Source organism: Phodopus roborovskii, unplaced genomic scaffold, assembly GCF_943737965.1.
Source record: "Phodopus roborovskii unplaced genomic scaffold, PHOROB, whole genome shotgun sequence".
Taxonomy (NCBI): domain Eukaryota; kingdom Metazoa; phylum Chordata; class Mammalia; order Rodentia; family Cricetidae; genus Phodopus; species Phodopus roborovskii.
The window spans coordinates 1,833,080-1,853,566 of record NW_026125545.1 but is presented as its reverse complement, the minus strand read 5'-3'; the positions used below and the strand labels follow the sequence as shown (position 1 = coordinate 1,853,566).

General features: G+C 43.7%; 1 protein-coding gene across 1 annotated transcript in view; it reads left to right on the top strand.

Moving 5' to 3' along the window:
- Window positions 1-10,245, top strand: part of Gch1 (GTP cyclohydrolase 1) — a 32,303-nt gene extending 22,058 nt beyond the window's left edge. The window contains exons 4-6 of the mRNA XM_051177081.1: window positions 5,498-5,529; window positions 6,326-6,410; window positions 8,219-10,245. Coding sequence (XP_051033038.1) covers window positions 5,498-5,529; window positions 6,326-6,410; window positions 8,219-8,345 — 244 coding nt within the window. The 3' untranslated portion in view covers window positions 8,346-10,245. The remainder of the gene's footprint in view (window positions 1-5,497; window positions 5,530-6,325; window positions 6,411-8,218) is intronic.
- Window positions 10,246-20,487: the final 10,242 nt, after the last annotated feature.

The window sequence follows — 20,487 nt, the reverse complement described above, 5'->3', positions numbered from 1 at the left end:
TTTACAGTGTTGTAGTTTCTTAACCAGGACTCTTGGAGGTCTCACAGTATTGGGAGCCAAGCCACTTGGGGGCTCTCTTAGCATGTGAGATATGTGTATGTGTTTTTAAGCTTTGACAAATCTGTATGTGGGGCTCTGCCTTCCACTTGCTTTTGTTTGTACCTGTGCCTTGTGTTTCTCAGGGTCCTGCAGGCTAGTCCATTCACTTCTAGGTCATTTGCCTCTGCAGATACAGGGCACATCACCCTTTACTTTGCTTTCTCCCATCTTTTTTCCTTACATGTTCATGAATTCAAAAAATCATTTTTGAGCTGGGCATGATGGCACACATTTTTAAGTCTACTACCCAGGAGGTAGGGGCAGGTAGATCTCTGTGAATTCAAGACTAGCCTGGTCTACAAAGTGACTTTTAGGACAGCTGAGGCTATGTAGAAAGACCCTGTCTCAAAAAATAAAGCAAATCAATAACAAAAAAAAAAAAAAATCTGCTCCTACTTTTATTTTGGATTTGGGAAGAAGAGGTGATGCGTATACATAACAATTTGTGTTTAACTGGAAGTCAATATGAGGATCTGTGTTCATATACCTCTTCTAGACCGTAACCACCAGTGTTTTATTGCTCCTAAATGTCCTTTTGTGTTTTAATGGGAGTTAGTGAATCCTGGGTTATCTGGGGGAAATGCTGGGAGGTGTGTGTGTGTGTGTGTGTGTGTAGGTAGTGAATGTGCACTCATTGCATTTCAAGTTAAGTTTGAATCACTTGATTTGATTGAGGTTACAGCGACCTTAGTCACAACGGAACAAGTGAATCTCTGTGACTGACTGTTCTGTGACTTTGATGGGTTATAGTGAGATTTGCCATAGTCCTGAAGTGGTAGCCCTCATCTTTTTTATTCCTTTCTTGGGGTCTTTATAAACCTGTGGAGGTTTGAATAAGAATGTTCCCCATCGGCTCATGTGTTTGAACCCTTGGTTTCCAGTTATTGGCACTTGGGGATCTTGGATGTCTGGCAAAGTGAAGGAGTATGTCAGTGGGGGTGGGCTTTGAGGTTTCAAAAGCTTCATGCCTTTCCCAGTTTGCTCTCTGTACTTTGTGCTTTTAGTTTAAGATGTGAACTGTCAGATTGCTATTCAAGGTTCTGTGTCTGCCTGCTGCCATGACTCCCCACCAAGATGGCATTGGATTCTTATCCCTGTTGGTCCATAAGCCCAGATAAATCCCTGCTTTATAAGTTGGCATGGTCATGATGTTTTATCACAGCAACAGAAAAGTAAGAGTAGTCTTCCCCCAGTTACTTACTTCCAAATAATATTAAAAACAAATTTAGATGTATCAATTGTGAATAATAGTACCATCAGCATGCTTATTGTACACAGTCATATAGGCCTAACATTCTGGCATTCTATTTTTTATCAAGAATTCCAACTCTATGATTTTATCATCTATATGGGCAAGATGGAGTTGGGGGATGGCTTCCATACAAGTTTCAAAGAGAACTATAAGCATACATGTGGTCTTTTTTGTTTCTCTTTCTTTGGTGCTGAGAATCAAGGCCAGGGTTTCATTCAGTCTAGGCAAGTGAGTGGCCCTGTCACTGAGCCATACTCCCAGACCCTGAAGACCTTGAAGAGCATCTCTGCTGATCAGGGCTGACAGTATGAGTAACGGTTTCTAGGGTGATCCAGTGGGGTCATAGAATGAATGATGACCCAGAGGCACAGGAGGGCAGTCTTGCTTCTGTTCTTTCCTGGGGAAAAGATCTCAAATAGTTAAATCTTCCATGAAGCAATGCAAAGGAGCTGATTGGTCAAATGAGGATTTGCCACTGTGCTAATAAGATTAACACTTAGGAATAAAACAGAGAACCAAACCAAAGCATTGAGTGTGTGTTACTTTCGCATTTTATAAAAACTGGAAGAAAGGGTCTGTTAAACAGGAAAGTCAACTGAGGATTTCTATCCCTCTGCCTATTTCTTTTAGGAAGTAAGAACGCTTAGAGAAGAAGGAGTAATAAAGAATACTGCATCTTAGCAAAGCCTCCCTGTTCATTTTAATCTTGTGTGTGAAGTTTGTTGTGTGCTCACCTTTAATGCATGACCTTTCTGTTCCTGTAAAGTCAAATATCAAACAGGAAGGCCTTGAGTTACAGGAGGGTACCAGAAGTGAGCTGCTTTGGCTCTAGGGGAAGTCTAGAATGAACTCACATCAAATAGAAACCCCCTTTGTTGCTAAAAAGTTGTTTTCTTGCCCTAGAACAATTGAATGAATATAATTAAATCTTGAATTTGGAATTGTAGTTCCTGGGGATAGCCTTGGCCAACCTGTGTTTTGAGTTACCTGGTATGGAAGGGCTCTCTAGTCCAGCTACTGCCATGGTCAGAAGGAAGCAGCCAGAGAGTGATTGGAATGAAGTAGCTAGAGCCACAGGAATGCCCACCCTCATGCCCAAGGCCCTGGGTTCAACCCAAAGTGCCCAAAACAGGTTTGTTTGGAACTCTTAAGTTCAGAGCAAACATGATAACAGTGATGTGTTAGTGCTAAGAGAAACTGGGGCAGGGGGGATGCACAGAATTCTAAATGGGGTGCAGTTGGTGGTAATGGGGAGATGGCTCAGTCCCATAGTCTCTAAATATTTCAATAGTTTAAAGCCCAAGTTTTCTTTAAAGACCCACCATCTCTCTAAAAGTTCAAAGCCTGTCAACTGTGGGCTGCTATAGGAAAAACCATAAACAATAGATAACTACTTTCATACTCCAAGAGGGAAGAAACAGGGCACAGCTACACAAAGATCCAAGCAGAGCCACAGTGTAGCAGTGTAAAGTTGGGTGTGGGGTATTCACATCTGCTGGGCTTGAGAGCTCTGTTTTCCCAGTCCTCCACCCACAGCACACACAGGGAGTCTAGCAGGCCCAGATGGCTCCACTCCACAGCTGCTGTCCACCTTGGTGGTTATCTTGTGGTACTAGCATCTCTAAAATGCTCTGGTCTCTGTTGAGGCTGGGTTGCACTTGGCCAATGGCCTTTTGGGCTCTTTTCAGGGACCCTGACCCTACCACACAAGTCTCAATTTCTCTCCATGACCCTTGCAATCCCAATCTGGGGGCTTCTGCTACAACAGAGGCTGCACCTTCACCAATGGCCATTCCTGCCCTCTCACAGTGCCAAACCTCAGCTGCTGTCCTTGACACCTTTGTGACTTCAGAACCAGTAGCATGTGTGAGACTCTTATACATTACTAAATTTGGCGGCCAGCATGAGATGCAGCCTCAGTCACCTCTGGATTACAGCTGACCCTAAGGAAACACTTCCCATCAATGATGCTGGTCTCTTCTAAATCTCTGCTTATTCTTCAGTCCTGGCTGGCCTGTATGGATTGTTCCAGCAAAGTAAAGGTTTCATTTCAATGGTGCTAGTCTCTTGTTAATCACAGCTGATTCAACTCCAGCTTATTAGACACTATAAATTCTTAATTCCAAATATCACATGAATGGTGCTGATAGACACTGATTCACTCTGAAACCTCACAAACCTGGCTTCCATTGTCTGGATTGTTCTCAGCCTTGTCTTTCCAGCTTCCCACAACAGCTCATGAAGCACTGAACCCTCAATGGCTTTTCCAGGCCAAAATTTCCAAATCCTTCACAGACCTCCTATAACGCATGGTCATGTCTGTCACAGAAATAGTCCACCCTCTGGTACCTGTTTTTGTCCCATTTAGGATTATTACTACTGTGATAACACACCATAACCAAAATCAGGTTGGGGAGGGATGGGCAGGGACTCAAGGCAGGCACCTAGAAGCAGGACTGAAGTGGAGACTGTGGAGGATGCTGCTTAATGCCTTGCTCCCCGTGACTTGCTCAATCTGTTATCTTATTACTACCATCCTGGACCATCTGCCCAAAGATGACACTGACCCTAATGAGCTGGACCCTCCAACATCAACCAACAAAATGCCCTGTAGACCTGCCTACAGGCCAAACTTGTGAGGACATTTTCTCAATTAGGATTCTCCCTTCCCAGCTATATCCATGTTTGTGTCAAGATGAAAAAATCAAACAGCACACATGTTCTTTACTTGCAAAACAAATAAGTAAACAAACGAATAAATGAATAAATAAATAAAAGCTCTCTGAGTACAGGGAGCATGTTTGCCACATAACCAGATAGGCACTCAATAAATATCTACATGAATGATCCACCCTCTGCCTCCCAGTACTGGGAATGGAACCAAGGCCTTGTACATGCTCGGCAAGTGCTCTACCACTGATATACACCTCCAGCCATATGGGATGGTCCTCTTTATATGAAAGCAACTCACCACTAGAAATAGACAAGCATTTTAGGTGATTTAAAGACATGTCAGTGACATTCCTATTGGAGTGAAACACAGACACCCAATTTTACCACCATTTACCTAATATTACACCCTCAACTCTACTTAAAAAAAAATGCTAGAAAGAGTTTTTGAAGTATAAATCAATGACATCTCCTACTTGCTTGACATACTAATCACCTCAAAAATTGTCAGAAGTAATATTTACAAAAATTTAGCCCAGTAGCTTCTATCTCTGGTCTTAAAAACCACTATTTTGCTCAAACTAAAACAATACCCCATCTCTTCAGCATTTTAAACCACTGGGCCCAAGAATCAGAGTGGCTTCTGCCCATAAGGGATCCCCAGACTGGGGGGGGGGGGTAAACTTGATGGTATTTCTGCAACTAAGTGTGTCTATGATAGCTAAAATGGAGCAGTTTGCCAGGGAGGTATATAGGCAGGGTGTGTGTGTGTGTGTGTGTGTGTGTGTGTGTGAGAGAGAGAGAGAGAGAGAGAGAGAGAGAGAGAGAGAGAGAATGTCTCAGAAGAAGCGACTAGTAAGTGGAGCGCAGATCATGAGCAAATGACACCGTTTTAAAGAAAAGGTCTGTATCGTGAATTGCCACCTTCACGTGGGCTGGCCACACTGCCACCTGGCAGGATTCATTGTAAGTCCAGGAGCCTCTTATTTGGGAGAGCATTAATCCCGTGAAATACTTATATAAACCTTTCATAAAGAAATGCCTGAAGAAATCTAATCTGCTCTAATCTGATTACTCTAATAGATTTAGGTGGTTCAGTAGTTGGCCTACTATTAATTAACAAATACCTTCTTATTTTTAACTTGAACTTTAAGCTCTGATAAGACAATATGATTAATTAGAGCACTTGAGACTTAGCCTGAAATTGATGACCAGGGAGCATCAAAGGTATGTTACTCCCCTGCAATTACGTTTTTTCCTGAGTTTCCTGCTATGCTTGAGGACTTACTCGTCCTCCCTGTCTCTCTTCAGGGACATAGGAAGCAGAGCTGCTGTGTGACTGGTGATCTCTGTTTGAATGTCTTCTCTCCCCACAAGCCATCTCTCCTGCCCAGATCCCACTGTTGCTGACACGAGGAAGGTTTGCCAAATTCATCTCAAACGTGTGACTAACTAAAACCATTCCTTCTTTTCTAGGATTGTAGAAATCTATAGTAGAAGACTACAAGGTAAACATTTACAATCTTTATTTACTTTCCCCACAGAACAAATAGTTTTACTCTGTTACAAGTGTAATGAATAAAAAGGGCAGAAATAGAGCCCTGCCAGGGAGGTACAAGACTGTGTGTTTAAACCCTATTGTGCTTTTATATTCCTTCTATATCGATGCATGTGTCAACATTTTCAAATCAGATTCTACACATGTTGAACAACCCCCACACCTCACACCCCTAACCATGTCATTTCTTTCTGTGGCTGTTTTAAATTCCACTGTGTGAACTAATCTGCTAGCCAATCTCTACCCTGGTAGACATTTGGGAATTTTTGTCAGTTTTCCAACACTGGCACTGTTCTGAGGACACCTTTGTATGCATTCAAAGACAAGTTATGTTTGTCAGCATAAGAAACTGAATTATTTAGGTTCCAGCACTGGTTTTCAACAGTTCAGCAGTTAGCTTTCATGCTAACTCTGCCGCAAGGCGATTAACTCTTCACTCCACTCTACATCTATGGAGATGCTTGTGAGCCAGGTGCTGGAGGATCAGGGGTTTCCCCAGGACCTGAGTACTCGTGAGAACACAGACTAGGGGCTTCCTTGAGACGTAGCAGATAGAATAATATTGGAGAAAGCTGGCATGTGTTGGATGTTAAATCCCACAGAGGTCTGCTTTGTAAGATCACAGATATTCTACAGGCAAAAACAAAACCCCAAAACCATACACACAAAACAAAACAAACAAACAAACAAAACTTCCCTCTGTTTGTGTCTGGATTTTAAACCTATCTCTCTGTCACACCCCACAGTTCAAGAGCGCCTCACCAAACAAATTGCAGTGGCCATCACAGAAGCCTTGCAGCCTGCTGGTGTTGGGGTAGTGATTGAAGCAACGTAAGTCTAAACCACCTTTGATAAGGTCTCAGTGGTACCAACAGTGACCTCCACCTTTAGCGCCTCTCTGCTCCTCTGGGACCAAGCAAGGACCACTTGTGGCTGCCGGTGGCCCCCCATGGGCCTGCAGCCGATTCCTTCCCTTCCCCCTGTGGTGCTGACGGAGGGAGGAGCCAGGGCATAGAAAGGGGATGCTCTGTTTTTTACCTTACTTGAATCCTATGCACATGTGTGCTGGTGGTGTTTGTGGAGGCCTGAGGTAGTCACAGGTAGTTGTGAGCCCCCCTGAAATGGGTTCCAGGAGCCACATTTGGTGTTCTCTTAATCACTGAGCCATCACCAGCCCCTGGCTTTTGTTTTTTCCTCTTGTGAACTTTGGAGCTTTTGGGAGTCAGATGTATCATTGCAGAATTTTATATGTACAGCCAGTAGTATTTTTGTGTCTTGACTTTTTCCTTAGCTTTTGTTGTGAGAGCATATTTGCCCAATTTAAAAAAAAAAAGTAAGAATTGGTACAAAGGGCAATTGAAGACATGGTTTTTAAAAAGAGTAAATATTTCCTCATTTTTTCAATTTAACTGTTAACTGAGGTTTTGGTAAACATGGAAACAATCTGCTGATAATCTACAACAGTGTCTTGATAGCTGTAAGACTGCAGTGCTTAAGTGGGGGTTAACAGTTCCTTATTTCCCATTCACCGTTCCTCTATAAGTAAAAAAGTATTCAAATGCTTCCTCCTGCCTTTTGAAATAATGCAGACAACATTGTCATCTCTGCTTACTCCACCCTACAACAGCAGGCCAGGACTTCTCACTGGATTTAGGCCAGGACTTCTCACTGGATTCAGGCCAGGACTTCTCACTGGATTCAGGCCAGGACAACTCAGAGCCCATCTATCCAGCTCAGTGCTTTCAGCCTCTGGGAAGCCCTGTTCTGTTCCATGAGATCAACTCTCTCAGATCCCACATCAGAGTGTGTGCTTTCTGTGTCTGCCTTATTTCACTCCACTCCTGATCCCCAGCCGTTCTTGAACTTGGAGTGGGTTATGAGAACCTCATGCATTGTGTAGGCAGTTCTTACCAGGCTGTGGCAGTCCCTGAGTTCTGCCCTGTGTATGCTGTCTGCCTTCACCATGTTGCTTAGCCATACTGACTGCCTTTACCTTTATTCTGCTGGCAAGACAGTGTCCAAGAGCATCTCTTGGGACTCTCCTTGGCACAGTGCCATCATGGTATTGACAGTGGATCAAGCACAACTTCTTTCTTTTTCTTTCTTCCTTTCCTTCCCTTCTTCCTTCCCTCTTTTCTTCCTTCCTTCCTTCCTTCCTTCCTTCCTTCCTTCCTTCCTTCCTTCTTTCTTTCTTTCTTTCTTTCTTTCTTTCTTTCTGGTTTTTTGAGACAGGGTTTCTCTGTATTGCTTTGGAGCTTGTCCTGGAACTATCTCTGTAGACCAGGCTGGCCTCGAACTCACAGAGATCCACCTGCCTCTGCCTCCCAAGTTCTGGGAATAAACGTGTGTGCTGCCACCACCTGGCCTGAATTTCTTTTGATTTAAAACTTTTGTGCTTCCTCACCCAGGAAGGACATTTGCTTTTCCCCTTCTGGTTGGTTGTATCAATTACTTCAACCGCAAATAGGAATAAAAGCTATATGACATAAAATGATTCAAGGAAAGTTTAGTATTTTCCTAAGAAGGGATGTTGACATGGTTGATGACTATGAACTGGAATTGGTCGTGCTTTTTATTTAACTGAACGTAAGGCAGCACTGTCTACGCCTTTAAACTGGCACTGTCGTCTTGTTTTATAGGCACATGTGTATGGTAATGCGGGGGGTGCAGAAAATGAACAGCAAGACTGTGACCAGCACCATGCTGGGGGTGTTTCGGGAAGACCCAAAGACTCGGGAAGAGTTCCTCACACTCATCAGGAGCTGAACTCCGTGTGTACACACGACCTGGTTTGCAGACCCCACTGCTACCGGCGTTTTCCGTCTCAATCATGCATTCCAGTTTCAATTGGTACAGATGTGAATTTTATTTCTCACCATGAATTGTATTTAATAATTATTTATAGATATGTCAAATAAAAGTAATTAGCTAAGGGGTGAGCCTTCTGCTTTCTTCTTGCCACCTTCTTAGTGGCAATGTCTAAAGTGAACTGCCAAGAGTATAGGTCATCCACACGGACCACTGCCATTCAGATTCCCTCAGGGTGCTGTCAAGAAGGAGAATGCATGCGCTGGTTGACATTGTAATTGACTCATTAGCAGAGGGTCCTGTGGCCACTGTGCTGTGTTTTCCTCCTCTAGTGGACAGAGTCTAACTCTGAAGGAAGTGCTAGAGACAATAGATATACAGAGAGCATTGCTGTGTGCATTCAGAGATTTGTGAAACCACCAGTGACATTTTACTCAATATATTCACTGACTGTCTACCTGTATCGCTAGTCTCTGAGGGAAGGTGATTTGATACCTGTCTTTAATTTTGCTGTGCCTTAACAAGGCACTTTCTATATTTTAAAATTTGAGTAGAGGGAATTCGTTCCTGGAGTTGCTTATGAGTTCATTTTCATGTCAGCATACATGGATGGAGAGGGCTGACTCTGTGCCTTGGTGAGAATATTGAACCATTTGAAGTGTAGGTACTTTTGCCATCTTTTAGGAAAAGCCATTACTTCATAAGTTTATAAGTGCCAACTGCAGGTAACTAGCCATTGCCGACTTCCTGTTAGAAGTTCTTGGGAGTTTATTTTGTATGTTCCAAGGAAATGCTTCATAGCATCTCAAAAACTCTTAGGAAGTATTTTTCTAAGTATTTCCAGGATCTGTTGAGACCACCTAGCTCCTCTGGACTGGGAGGAGCACAGAATGGGCTCCCAGCCTGGGGCTGGGTCCAACGCTCTGGGCCAAGCTGTTATGCTGGTGTCTGCAGATGCCCTGGGGACTTGGGTCTAGTTCCTTCCTTGTCTTCAGTACAAGTGTGTTCAGATGGTGTAGCTGTTCAGGAAGCTTGGCTTATTACCACTTAGTTTAAATACCCTGCACTGGGACAGTGTGGGCCAAGTGAGAGCAAAGCAGGTAGCCCCCCCCCATGTGCTCTCTCTCTCTCTCTCTCTCTCTCTCTCTCACACACACACACACACACACACACACACACACACACACACACACACACACGGCTGCTCCATGAAGAAGTCTCCCATTGGCTAACAGTGCTATAATCCTACCACTGCCACTTAGACACTCACTAGCCTATGATGAAGCAAGATGAGGGGGCTGGCTTTTTATTACTTTTACTTTTTTATCTCTGCCTTTTCCTGGCACTTTCTATATCTAGAGTTTCTAAAGCACAGTCAGGTTGGTTTCGGGTTCCCTTTAAAATCTGACCTGATAACAGTGTTAGGCCACTTACTATTAAACATTTCTAGGTAGAACACTAAGTGCTCATGTTTGGTATTTTAAAGTAAAAAGCAGTGTGACTTGACTTAGAGGGCCAAAGAAATTGTTCGACATACCTTCATCTGCTTGGAGTGATCATTTGTATCCCTTCTGAATGGCTCTGTTGGCTCATTCCCTAGAAGTTCTTAACAAAAGCTTGACATGTGCACAGGCTAGTCTCGTCAGTACGTGCAAAGTGACACCTTGTCTGTTTCACTCTGGTCTGTAGTACTTCAAAATTGCCTTTTCATGTCCATGACACTGAGTCCATCTGGGGGATTTTTAAAGAATTTGATGTATTTACATATACTGTTCAATTACACGGTTTGGATTTTCTGTATGTGTATGGATGTTCCCGAAGTTGGTTCTATTTAAATGATTAAAGTGTTATAATTTTGTTTCTGTGAATGTTTCTTTTTCAATCACCAGTATAAACACAGCATATCGAGTCATTTGATTGTTTTGGTTTTGTTTATCTAACATACCCTTCATAGAGGCTTTGTTCATCCAGTGAAGTGTAGAGTCCACATCTCCATGATAACACAAGGTGAGGCCCTGATAGCCCTCTTTGGTGTTACTAATTCCAGCCTCTTGCTGGTACTGGGAAAGGGAGGTCTGGGGCCGCTGCAGCCTCCTAGGGACAGGCACTGCTCCTGTGTGAGGAAGGAAGGTGGCTAGGGGCAGGAAGTGGAAAGGGTTTCCTCTCTTCTTTAGGAGGGCTCTCCCTAGGGACAACCAGAAGTGAGATGCAAAGGTTTTGCTGATTTTTTTCTGCTGTGCCTGAGTTCATGTCCTCCCTGGACAGTGGCTCCGGCCCTCACTGGCTGTCTGTGTGTGTAGGTGCCAGGCACTGGAGTGTCCCATTACTTCTTACAATACTGTGGATGTTGAGTGTTGAACCTGGCATTCTGAGGAATGTTCACTGGTAGAAAAATAACTCCCAAAACAAAGTGTCAGATGTCAGAACTGAAATGCCCAGCTAAGCCCAATCTGTTGGTCCTGGCATTGACCTCTGACCTTGTCATAAAGCAAGCATGTGAACCTGTGTGTTTGTACATCACACAATCACACATACATATACACCATACAGACAGACACACACCACACACACACTCACACACACACACACACACACCACACATACACCCACACACCATAAACACATACCACACACACACACACATCCACATACTACACACACACCATAAACACATCACACATACCATAAACACATACATACTACACACCATAAACACATAACACACACACACAGTTTAAAGCAATTCTGAGTGGCAGGGACTTCAGAGTTATTTTCTGCCAGTCATTTGAGAAGTTCCCTTAACCCATCAAGGGTAGCTAATCTCAGGTGAAATTTCCTCACTAGTCTGGGTCCTGGGTTTCTGAACATTAATGTGTGGACAAGCACAGAGCACAGGCATACAAAGTCCTCATCCAAGGATCATCTGAGTGCCTTTTCCCAGTTGTCCAAGTCACTTTCTTCCTGAATGGAAAGAGGAGATTGACTTCTGTGGTGTTGTTGACTATCCTAGCAGAATCTCTGTATTAGTTTAATATTGAAAAATAATCATAGGCTGGGTGTAATGTGACGTATATATGATACAGAGATCTGAAAACAGGAAGATCACACATTTAGGGCCAGCCTATTGTGACAGCCCCTATGTCAAAACATTAAAAAAAATGTATGCATTACTTTGTAGTTCCATCTAGTCTGAATTAAATGTTCAAACTGCCTTAAAATTACTTTTAATAGGTGCCTAGCACAAAGTTCAGATAACAAAACATCCCAACTGTGGAATGTGTGGCTTTGGAGTGGGGAGTGGCTTCTATACGTATCAGAATGTAACATTCTTCTGACCACTTTTATGGAGTTCTTTTAAAGTTAGTGGATGCTGTGCTGGGTGGTGGTGGTGTACACCTTTAATCCCAGCACTCAGGAGCAGAGGCAAACTCGGAGAGTTTGAGGCCAACCTGGTCTCAAAGCTACACAGAGAAACCCTGTCTGGAAAGAAAGAAAAAAAAGGTAGTGGATGCTAACTGTGAAAAAATGGAAAAGCAAAAGTATCTGCATAAAAAATGTGTCACTTTTCAGGGCTTTGAACACCCTGGCCTGGGAAAACGAGGCCCTAGGAGCTGAGTACAGAACCTCCTGAAATCTGGTTTCCTCCTGTCTTCACTGCATTTGCTCTTATAACACACACTGGCACAAAGCTCTGAAAGACCCAAAAGATAGGGAAAAAAGTCTCCCCTCTCTTCCTGCCACCCAGCACCCTCCCCTACCACCTCCCATGTCTTATGCATTCTCCCAAAAGCATCTCAAGCACATCCTCACACATTTATCTATATCACGATTCTCAGCCACTCATGCCTCTCCCAAACCACTTAGGAAACTTTTGTCAATACATATGCCTGCACCCTATGGAGAGCTACTCAAGTATCCTATAATTGTGTTTGGGGAGGTTAAAAAAAAAAAAAAAGCACAAACCCTTGGTTATTCCAGTGAGCTCCTTCTGTTTGAGAACTACTAGCTAAAAATACAGTTCCTCAGACCCAGGGGACCAGAGCGCCTGGAAACTAGTACTCAGCTGCTTGGGCAATTTGGGCAGAGAAGGGTGCATGGATTATTGTGGGAGAATGGGCTCCAGCATCGGGTTGAGGCAGTTAAGAGCATCTGCAATCACTCAGTTGATAAGCCTGAAGGTAAATTGCCCGTCAAGAGAGACTGTCTCCAGATTAATACAATCAGTGCTTCAATTACCTGTGTATGAGTAACTTATTTCTGAAGCTATTCTACTCCACCCCCTGACTCACTGTGGGAAACTTAGAAAATAGAGTAAGGTGAAAAGAAAAATACCGGTTTACTAATTGTACAACTCAGAAGTCACTACTGTTAATATTTGTTTTCTTTCATTTCATTAATTGTGTAAAAATATGTATACATAATAAATATAGTGACTTAAAGCAATTTCATCCAGACATTATTTCACCTGCATTTATCTCAGGATGTATTATTGATGGCTAAGGAGTGAAGCGTTAAACAAACCCCTTCTCACCTCCAATGTATAAGGATTGATTCCTAATTCTAACTCTGCCTTGGCCTTTCCCACACAGTTTTATCTTATTTAGGGTCAGACTTTGACATCTAGCCCTCCACTTACTGCCCCATCTTCTTTGGAGATGCTACAGTCCACATACCTCTCCCTCCCCTTCCTTGGTATGGCCACATCTTTAGCTTCGCTTAAAGAGTTGCATGGAATTCTATAGTATAAATGACACAGGCAACAATTATTTTCATGATGACAAGCCTTTAATTGTTTCCAGTTTCTTGGAATGTTACAGTGAACACCTCTATTTCCAGATGGTAGGATTCTAGTGTGGAGTCCTTGATACAAAATAACTCATCTGTCTCTTTCCCTAAAGTAGTGAGAAGTGATGTCTTCAGATGAGCTATTTGCTTGCCTCTGGCTCTCACATGGTACAGTCATCCTCATATATCTTAACTGTCTTATAGCTAAAGTTTTAATGGCACACAGCATCATTGGGGCAACATATCAACACTGAGATTGCTTGTACCTCCCTTGTGTATGTATGCTAAGTTCTGCAATGAACTCATTCTGGGTAAATCATACATCCACCATGACAGTGAATATACTGAGGAGTTCCAATTATGGGACCCACCAAACTGCCTATTTCATTCACCACTCACCACCAGCTCCTTCACATTTCAAAGGCTTTTGGTACATGCTTCAGGTCTGGCAAAGTATTACTAAATTCATGCTACGTTCACGACACACCAACACTGACCGTGTCATTTTTAAAGTGTGATATGTTACTAGGTGGGCGTATGCAAGGGTTTTGACACTAGATGTATTCAAGGAGGTTCAGTAAAGAAACTGACAACATGGCCACTCCATTATTAGGGTAACATTTTTATTGTGAATAAAAGAGAGAAAATATCCAGAGGCATCTGGCAGAGTTTAGAACAGAAAGAAGCAGATTGGACATGGCCAGGGCTAAGGATGTGGGAGTGTGGAAGACAATAGTAGAGATAGTGAGACAGCAAGAGATGGAGAGATGCCAGGTTAGAGAGGAGAGAGAGACAGAGACAGAGAGAATGAAGAGTAAGGAGGATAATTAGCTATGGGGAGGGAAGGGCCAGGAGACTAGTGTGGACTTTGAAATATATAATAGGTACTTGTGATACTGAGGAAGCCTGCAGGCTAGTACAGGCTTTGATAAGCTGATAGGTACCATAGGTAGCCATAGTTCCTTCTGTCACAAGAAAGAGAAATGACCCCTTTTGGTCACAAGTTTCTGAGGAATGCTGGCTTTTATTGAACCCTCCAGAAATGCTTCTAAAGTCCAGGTTGAGCTCATTTCTAGATATATGGACTGCTTGTGACCTACTGATTAGTGATTTCAGAGGCAGCAGAGCAGGGCACAGCTCCATGCTTTGTCACTGAATGAAAAAAAAAAAATAAAAGAAAGAAATAAGGAAAGGGCATGAGTGCTCGTAGGTATGGTGGAGGAGAAAGTTTATTGTAGATATTTAGGGGAGCATAGTCAGAGGCAGGGACATCAGGGAGAATCCAGAGTGGACATGACCAGGCTGAGCTGGGCCGTGTGGGAGGGAGGGGTAGAGAAATGGAGAAGGGAGAGAGGGAATCAGGTGCAGCAGCCAGGAGGACAAAGTTCCAAAAGGGAAGGCAGGGTGTGTAATTAAAATGGCTGGAGAGCTCCTGGGGGAAGGGCAGCCCAGCCCTGGGCTGGAGAGTTCAGGGAAGATGTCAGGCTCTGCAAGCCATACCGGGTCACAGGCAGGGACTGAGGGATGCTGGGAGAAGCTGGCAACCCTGTCCTGCTTTGATGGGTGAAATAGGCACCTCAGCTATTTGTCCCGGGTTAGAAACAGTTATCAGATGGCCACCCCCTGGCCCCCCAAATCAAAGTGCCTGTGGTGGGTGAAGAGCCCCAAGATGAGAGACAGTTCCAGGGTCAGCGTCTGCTGTCATACACTGGACGGCTCTTGACTGTGGTAGGTTAGCACATTACCTGGGATGGACAGTGAACACTCACCCCACCAGGGTCTTCCATGCAGAGAAGCACATAGAAGGAGATGTGGACAGCACAGACTCATCAGCGGGCCAGCTACTTCAGAATTCAGGGTTCTGGCTTCTGGGGACAGCCAGGAGCATGGCGTGTGCCAAGAAGTCTGGCCACCAGGTAGGTCGTGCCTGTGTTTTTTCCTATAAGTCTGAGGGGTTCCTTTAACCTCTTAAGGACACCAGCTCGGGTAAAACAGGATCCTTGGCTTCCCTGCAGAAAAGAATTTTGGGACGGACCAGTTATGAAGTGGAGCTGCCGTTTACTAAAGATGCTTTTGACATGGGTTTCATGAATGAGGTTAACAGAAAGGCTCGCAGGAAGAAAGTCAGATGTATGAGAGGATGGGTCCCCTCACCCACATGTCAGTTTTGGTGACTCTCAAGTTACTTCTCAAAGGGTTGCTAAGGAGTCCCACCCTGCCCTTTTTGAGAAATGAGATTAGAGAGTGGCTCTGAGGATGCTTTGGACAGATTAATACAGCAATCAGATAAGTTAAAGAAGGAGATACCAGGATTGCAAAAGGGGTTTAGGGCATGTCCTTTCAACGTAAATACGGTCTTAGGTAAGATTTTACTAGAAGACTATAGGCTTTCTGGCAGGAAAGGAGAAAGACTTAAGTCAGTGGTTCTCAACCTTCCTAATGCTGCAACCTTTAATACAGTTCCTCATGCCATGGTGACCCCCAAACATAAAATGATTTTCATCACTTCATAACTGTAATTTTGCTACTGCCACGAATCCTAATGTAAATATCTGACATACAAGATGTCTGATATGCAACCTCCAAGGGGGTCATGACCCACAGGTTGAGAACCACTGCTTAGCGAATATTGTTTTTATGTTGAATTCCTGATTCTCAGCAGGTGAGGGGCTTCCCCCCTTCCTGTGTCCTCAGTTTTCCATGTCTTTCTGTCCTGCCTCAGATAATACCGACAGTGCCTAGCTTTGTTATGGTTCTGGAACACGGACCATCGGATCTGCTTCCCAATTGCACTAGCTCTTCTCCTACTATTCTCCTACAAGGAAAGGGACAGATGTTCCGCCTCTCTGGTTGTCCAATACTCGCAAAGACTGTTTTCAGTGAAAATCAAATTACTGAAGCTGCCAAATGCAATAGCATGTGGATTTCCATCTTAACAAAGCTGCTGTACATTCTAGAAACACTGCTGTGAGCTTGAGGCAATATGTGTATATTTCAATTTTTGATGCTGAGGCTCAAAACAAAAATCAAAAAGCTTGTAAACATTACACACACACACTAAGCACAGGCCACACACGTACTAAACACATGTACATATATACACTAAACACATGCTACATACATACTAAACACTTGCCACATACATACTAAACACATGCTACATATACATTAAGCACATGCTAAGCTCCTGCTAAGCATGTTCTACCAGTGACATTTCCAGTCCATTAATTATTCCTCCCTCCCTTTCTCCATCTACCCCCTCCCTCCCTCCTTCTTTAGGCAAGGTCTCATGCAGCTCAGGCTGGCCTCAGATTTGCTATGTACCTGAGGATGACCTACTGCCTTCAATTCCGAGTGCTGGAATTGTAGATGCATCACCTCCCTGGTTTACATGGCACTAGGGACCAAGTTCAGGGGTCGGTGTGTGCTAGACAAAGATTCTGTAGACTGAATTATATCCTAGCTTCCTCCAACACTGCTGTTTTCTTACTGGGTCTTCTGGCTATAGGCAGACTGGAAGATTCTGCCAATATTGTTAAAGGGATTTTTATCTAATAAAGATTATTTTCTTGAAGTTGAAGACATTTCTGGGAGCCAGTGGTCCTGGTGGGGGTGGGGTGTCTCAGTTTCTCTGTTTGAAGACATCTCTGGGAGATGGTGTGTGTGTGTGTGTGTGTGTGTGTGTGTGTGTGAGTTTCTCTGTTTGAAGACATCTCTGGGAGATGATGTGTGTGTGTGTGTGTGTGTGTGTGTGTGTGTTTCTCTGTTTGAAGACATCTCTGGGAGATGATGATGGTGTGTGTGTGTGTGTGTGTGTGTGTGTGTGTGTGTGTGTGAGTTTCTCTGTTTGAAGACATCTCTGGGAGATGATGTGTGTGTGTGTGTGTTTCTCTGTTTGAAGACATCTCTGGGAGATGATGATGGTGTGTGTGTGTGTGTGTGTGTGTGAGTTTCTCTGTTTGAAGACATCTCTGGGAGATGATGATGGTGTGTGTGTGTGTGTGTGTGAGTTTCTCTGTTTGAAGACATCTCTGGGAGATGATGATGGTGTGTGTGTGTGTGTGTGTGTGTGTGTGTGTGTGTGTGTGAGTTTCTCTGTTTGAAGACATCTCTGGTAGTGGGGGTTTCAGTTTCCCTGTTTTGAAAAATATGTATATTTTTCTGTTTGGTAAGCCAGGTAATCCTGTTTCCTTTGTAGGGTAAGAAGGCTTCCTGGTCTGCAGTGATGTCAGTGGGGATCTGCCTGTGTTGTGAGCTCAAATTTCTGTTGAAGGAATTGAAGTTGAGGCAGTTATAAACAACAGAGTGGAGAACGAGCCTGGAATAGAGAGGATGCCACCCCCTCCCCCAGTGTGGGGTAGAGTAGTAGATGGTGTGCAGAAGACTATCCTAAAGCAAATATCAGTGGGGAGGTACTTTGATCAAATATTTAATTTAGGATGAGTCAGTCCTCAGTTAACCTGGAGGAATTAATTTACAAAGATACACTGTACATTTAACCATGTAGTCATGTACATTTTAGATCAAGAAATTATAGATGGAGTATGGGCATAGAAGATCAAAGTCTATTCATATATGTTGTATACATGCCATTTAAAACAACAGTAATTTCATATATACTTTGTTCCAACAATTCTACTTGGGGAGCTTTTTTATTCATCTCTCTCTCTGTATGTATGTATGTATGTATGTATGTATGCATGTATGTATGTATGCATATAGACATGACTCCTGTGTATATGGTTATTTACTGTGGTATTTTAAAGTTCTTGTTTATAAGTCAATTTTAAACATAAAGCATATGCCATGATGTCATGGGTTTGGATTGATTTTTAGGGTCCTTCTCCCCTGACCCACTGTTTAGCTTGTCTCTTCAGCTCATGCCAAGTCCAGTTCTGAGGCTGGGCAGCAGTGTGTCTGATTCTCACTGTGGACCCCCTCAAAGCACATGTTATTTTGTGCGTGAGCATCTGTGGACTGGGGAGCATGGCCTCCTTGCTTTTCTGTTACTTTCAGGGACTGGAGCAGGGAGGCCAGGGACATCTGGACAAGGTGTTCTCCAGATAGATAAAGTGGTGGTGGCCGTTCATCTTCAGAGGGCCATCTGGGCTGTATTAGTTGCTTTTAGATATGTAATTGCTGTAATAATCTGCAGGGCGCTATGATCAGGGAAGGTCGTAGTTGGAGACCTAGAACTTCTCACAGATTGGTCACATGGCGTTTCTCTACTAAAGCTTTCAAATGTGCAGGAAAGGAACGGAAGAAGGGCATGGGGAATCCTCTAGGCCTTCACTTGTGCTTGTTGGGAGATGCACACACAGACTCACAATGTGAACACCCGTTGCTGAGGCAACTGAAAACAGAAGCCCTTGATCTTGGGAGGAAGGATGGTGTGGGTTCCATCCTCATGTCACAGTGCCATTTGGACAGCACCCAAACTGATCAGCCTGGAAGAGCAACTGAGGGGTGATGTTGGCTAAGTAACTGTAGGCAGGATAGCTGGAAGTTTCATAGGTCCCTGCCTTTTTTCAGTGAGGAGGTGTGGCTATGTGAGACAAAGGACTCCTTCAGTTAGACACTTTTTCTCTGTCACTATTTGATGATCAAAAGTTAGGTATCTGTACTCCTAGCACTCAGGAAGGAAGAGGATTGAGTGCAAGGCTAACTTGGGACCATACAGTCTGAGACTAGCCTAGGACTACACATAGTGAACACTACTTCTGGGGCTGGAGGGATACCTCAGCAGTCAAAGAATACATATCATCCCAGAGGACCTGAACCCATTTCAGGTGGCTCACAACCCACCTGTAACTTCAGGGGACCCAATGGCCTCAGCTGGTCTCCAAGGGAACCTGAATCCATGTGTACATACCTCCTACCCCCATATAGACCCATGATTAAAAAAAAATCCAAAAGCAACAACAAATCAGGTATATTTACTTAGTTAAAGGTAAAACTCTTACCTGGCTTGAGTACTCTAGGTTGGAGACTGGCATCCTTGTCCTGGAAGTGCTTGAGAGTAAATATTTTTCACTTTGTAGGTAACATGTTTTTTTTTTTTTTTGCCTACTCTGTCATCACAGTGTGAAATTCACTATAGGAGATGTCTTTGTCACTGTTCTATTTCTGTGAAGAGACACTGTGACTATGGCAACTCTGATAAGACAAAACATTTAACTGGGGCCAGCTTACAGTTTCAGAGGTTTAGTCCAGTGTAAGCATGGTCGCGAGCTGGCTGGCACTGGAGCAGATCAGGAAATAGTGCATCCTCATCTGCAGGCAGAAAGAGCGATTGGGCCTGGGATCTACAGTGACAAACCTTCTCCAACAAGGCCACACCCCTTATAATCCTTTCAAACACACACTGGTGACTACACCTAGGGGCTGTTCTTATTCAGTATATAAGTAAGGAAATATGTAAATGGTCGGCATGGTTGTGTCTTGTGTGTATTTATGATCACTGACAGCTGGATTTCACAAAATTACTTCTCAGATTTACGTTTTGTATGTGTATTTGTGCATGACTCTGTGTATACCATGTATTTGCAGGTGCCCAAGGAAGCTGGTAGAGAACATAGACCCCATGGTACTAGAGTTACAGGTGGTTGTGAACCACTTGACATGGATGCTGGGAATTGCAATTGGGTTCTCTGGAAAAGCAGCAGGTGATACTAACCACTGAGCAATTCTCCAGCCCCTTATGTAATTCTTATGTGTCATGAAATATTGTTTTTTTTCAATTATTAAAACATGTAAGGAGCATTTCTTTACTCGTACATACACAAACAGATGGAGGACAGGCGTTGGCTAGCAGCCTGTCATTGGCAGACTCTTGCTCTGCATCCAACACATTTGAGTGGTTCCCTCGTGTGCATAGCAGAGAGCTCCAGCCATCTGGGCTGCTATGGCAGCTTTTGTGGAGCAGGCAAGCGGTCACAGCTCTGTGGACTATCTTACAGGGCTCCAAGGCCCTATGGGACCTTGGAGAATTAACCTCATTTCTCTTCTCTCTCGACCTGTTCTCAATTGTATGTGTGTGTGTGTGTGTGTGTGTGTGTGTGTGTGTTATTTATTTGAGTGTGTATGCAGGTGTATGTACATGTGTGCTAACATGCAGATCAGAGGGTTATGTTGGTGTCTTCCTCTCTTCCTCTCAACCTTAGCTCTTGAGATCAGATCTCTCGCTGAACCTTGAACTCACTGATTCAGTTAGACTGGCTGACCAGTGAGCTCCAGGGATCTGCCTGTGTCCACCTCAACACTGGGGTTAGAGATGCTTGCTTCCATCACAGCTTTTACATGGGGGCTAGGGATA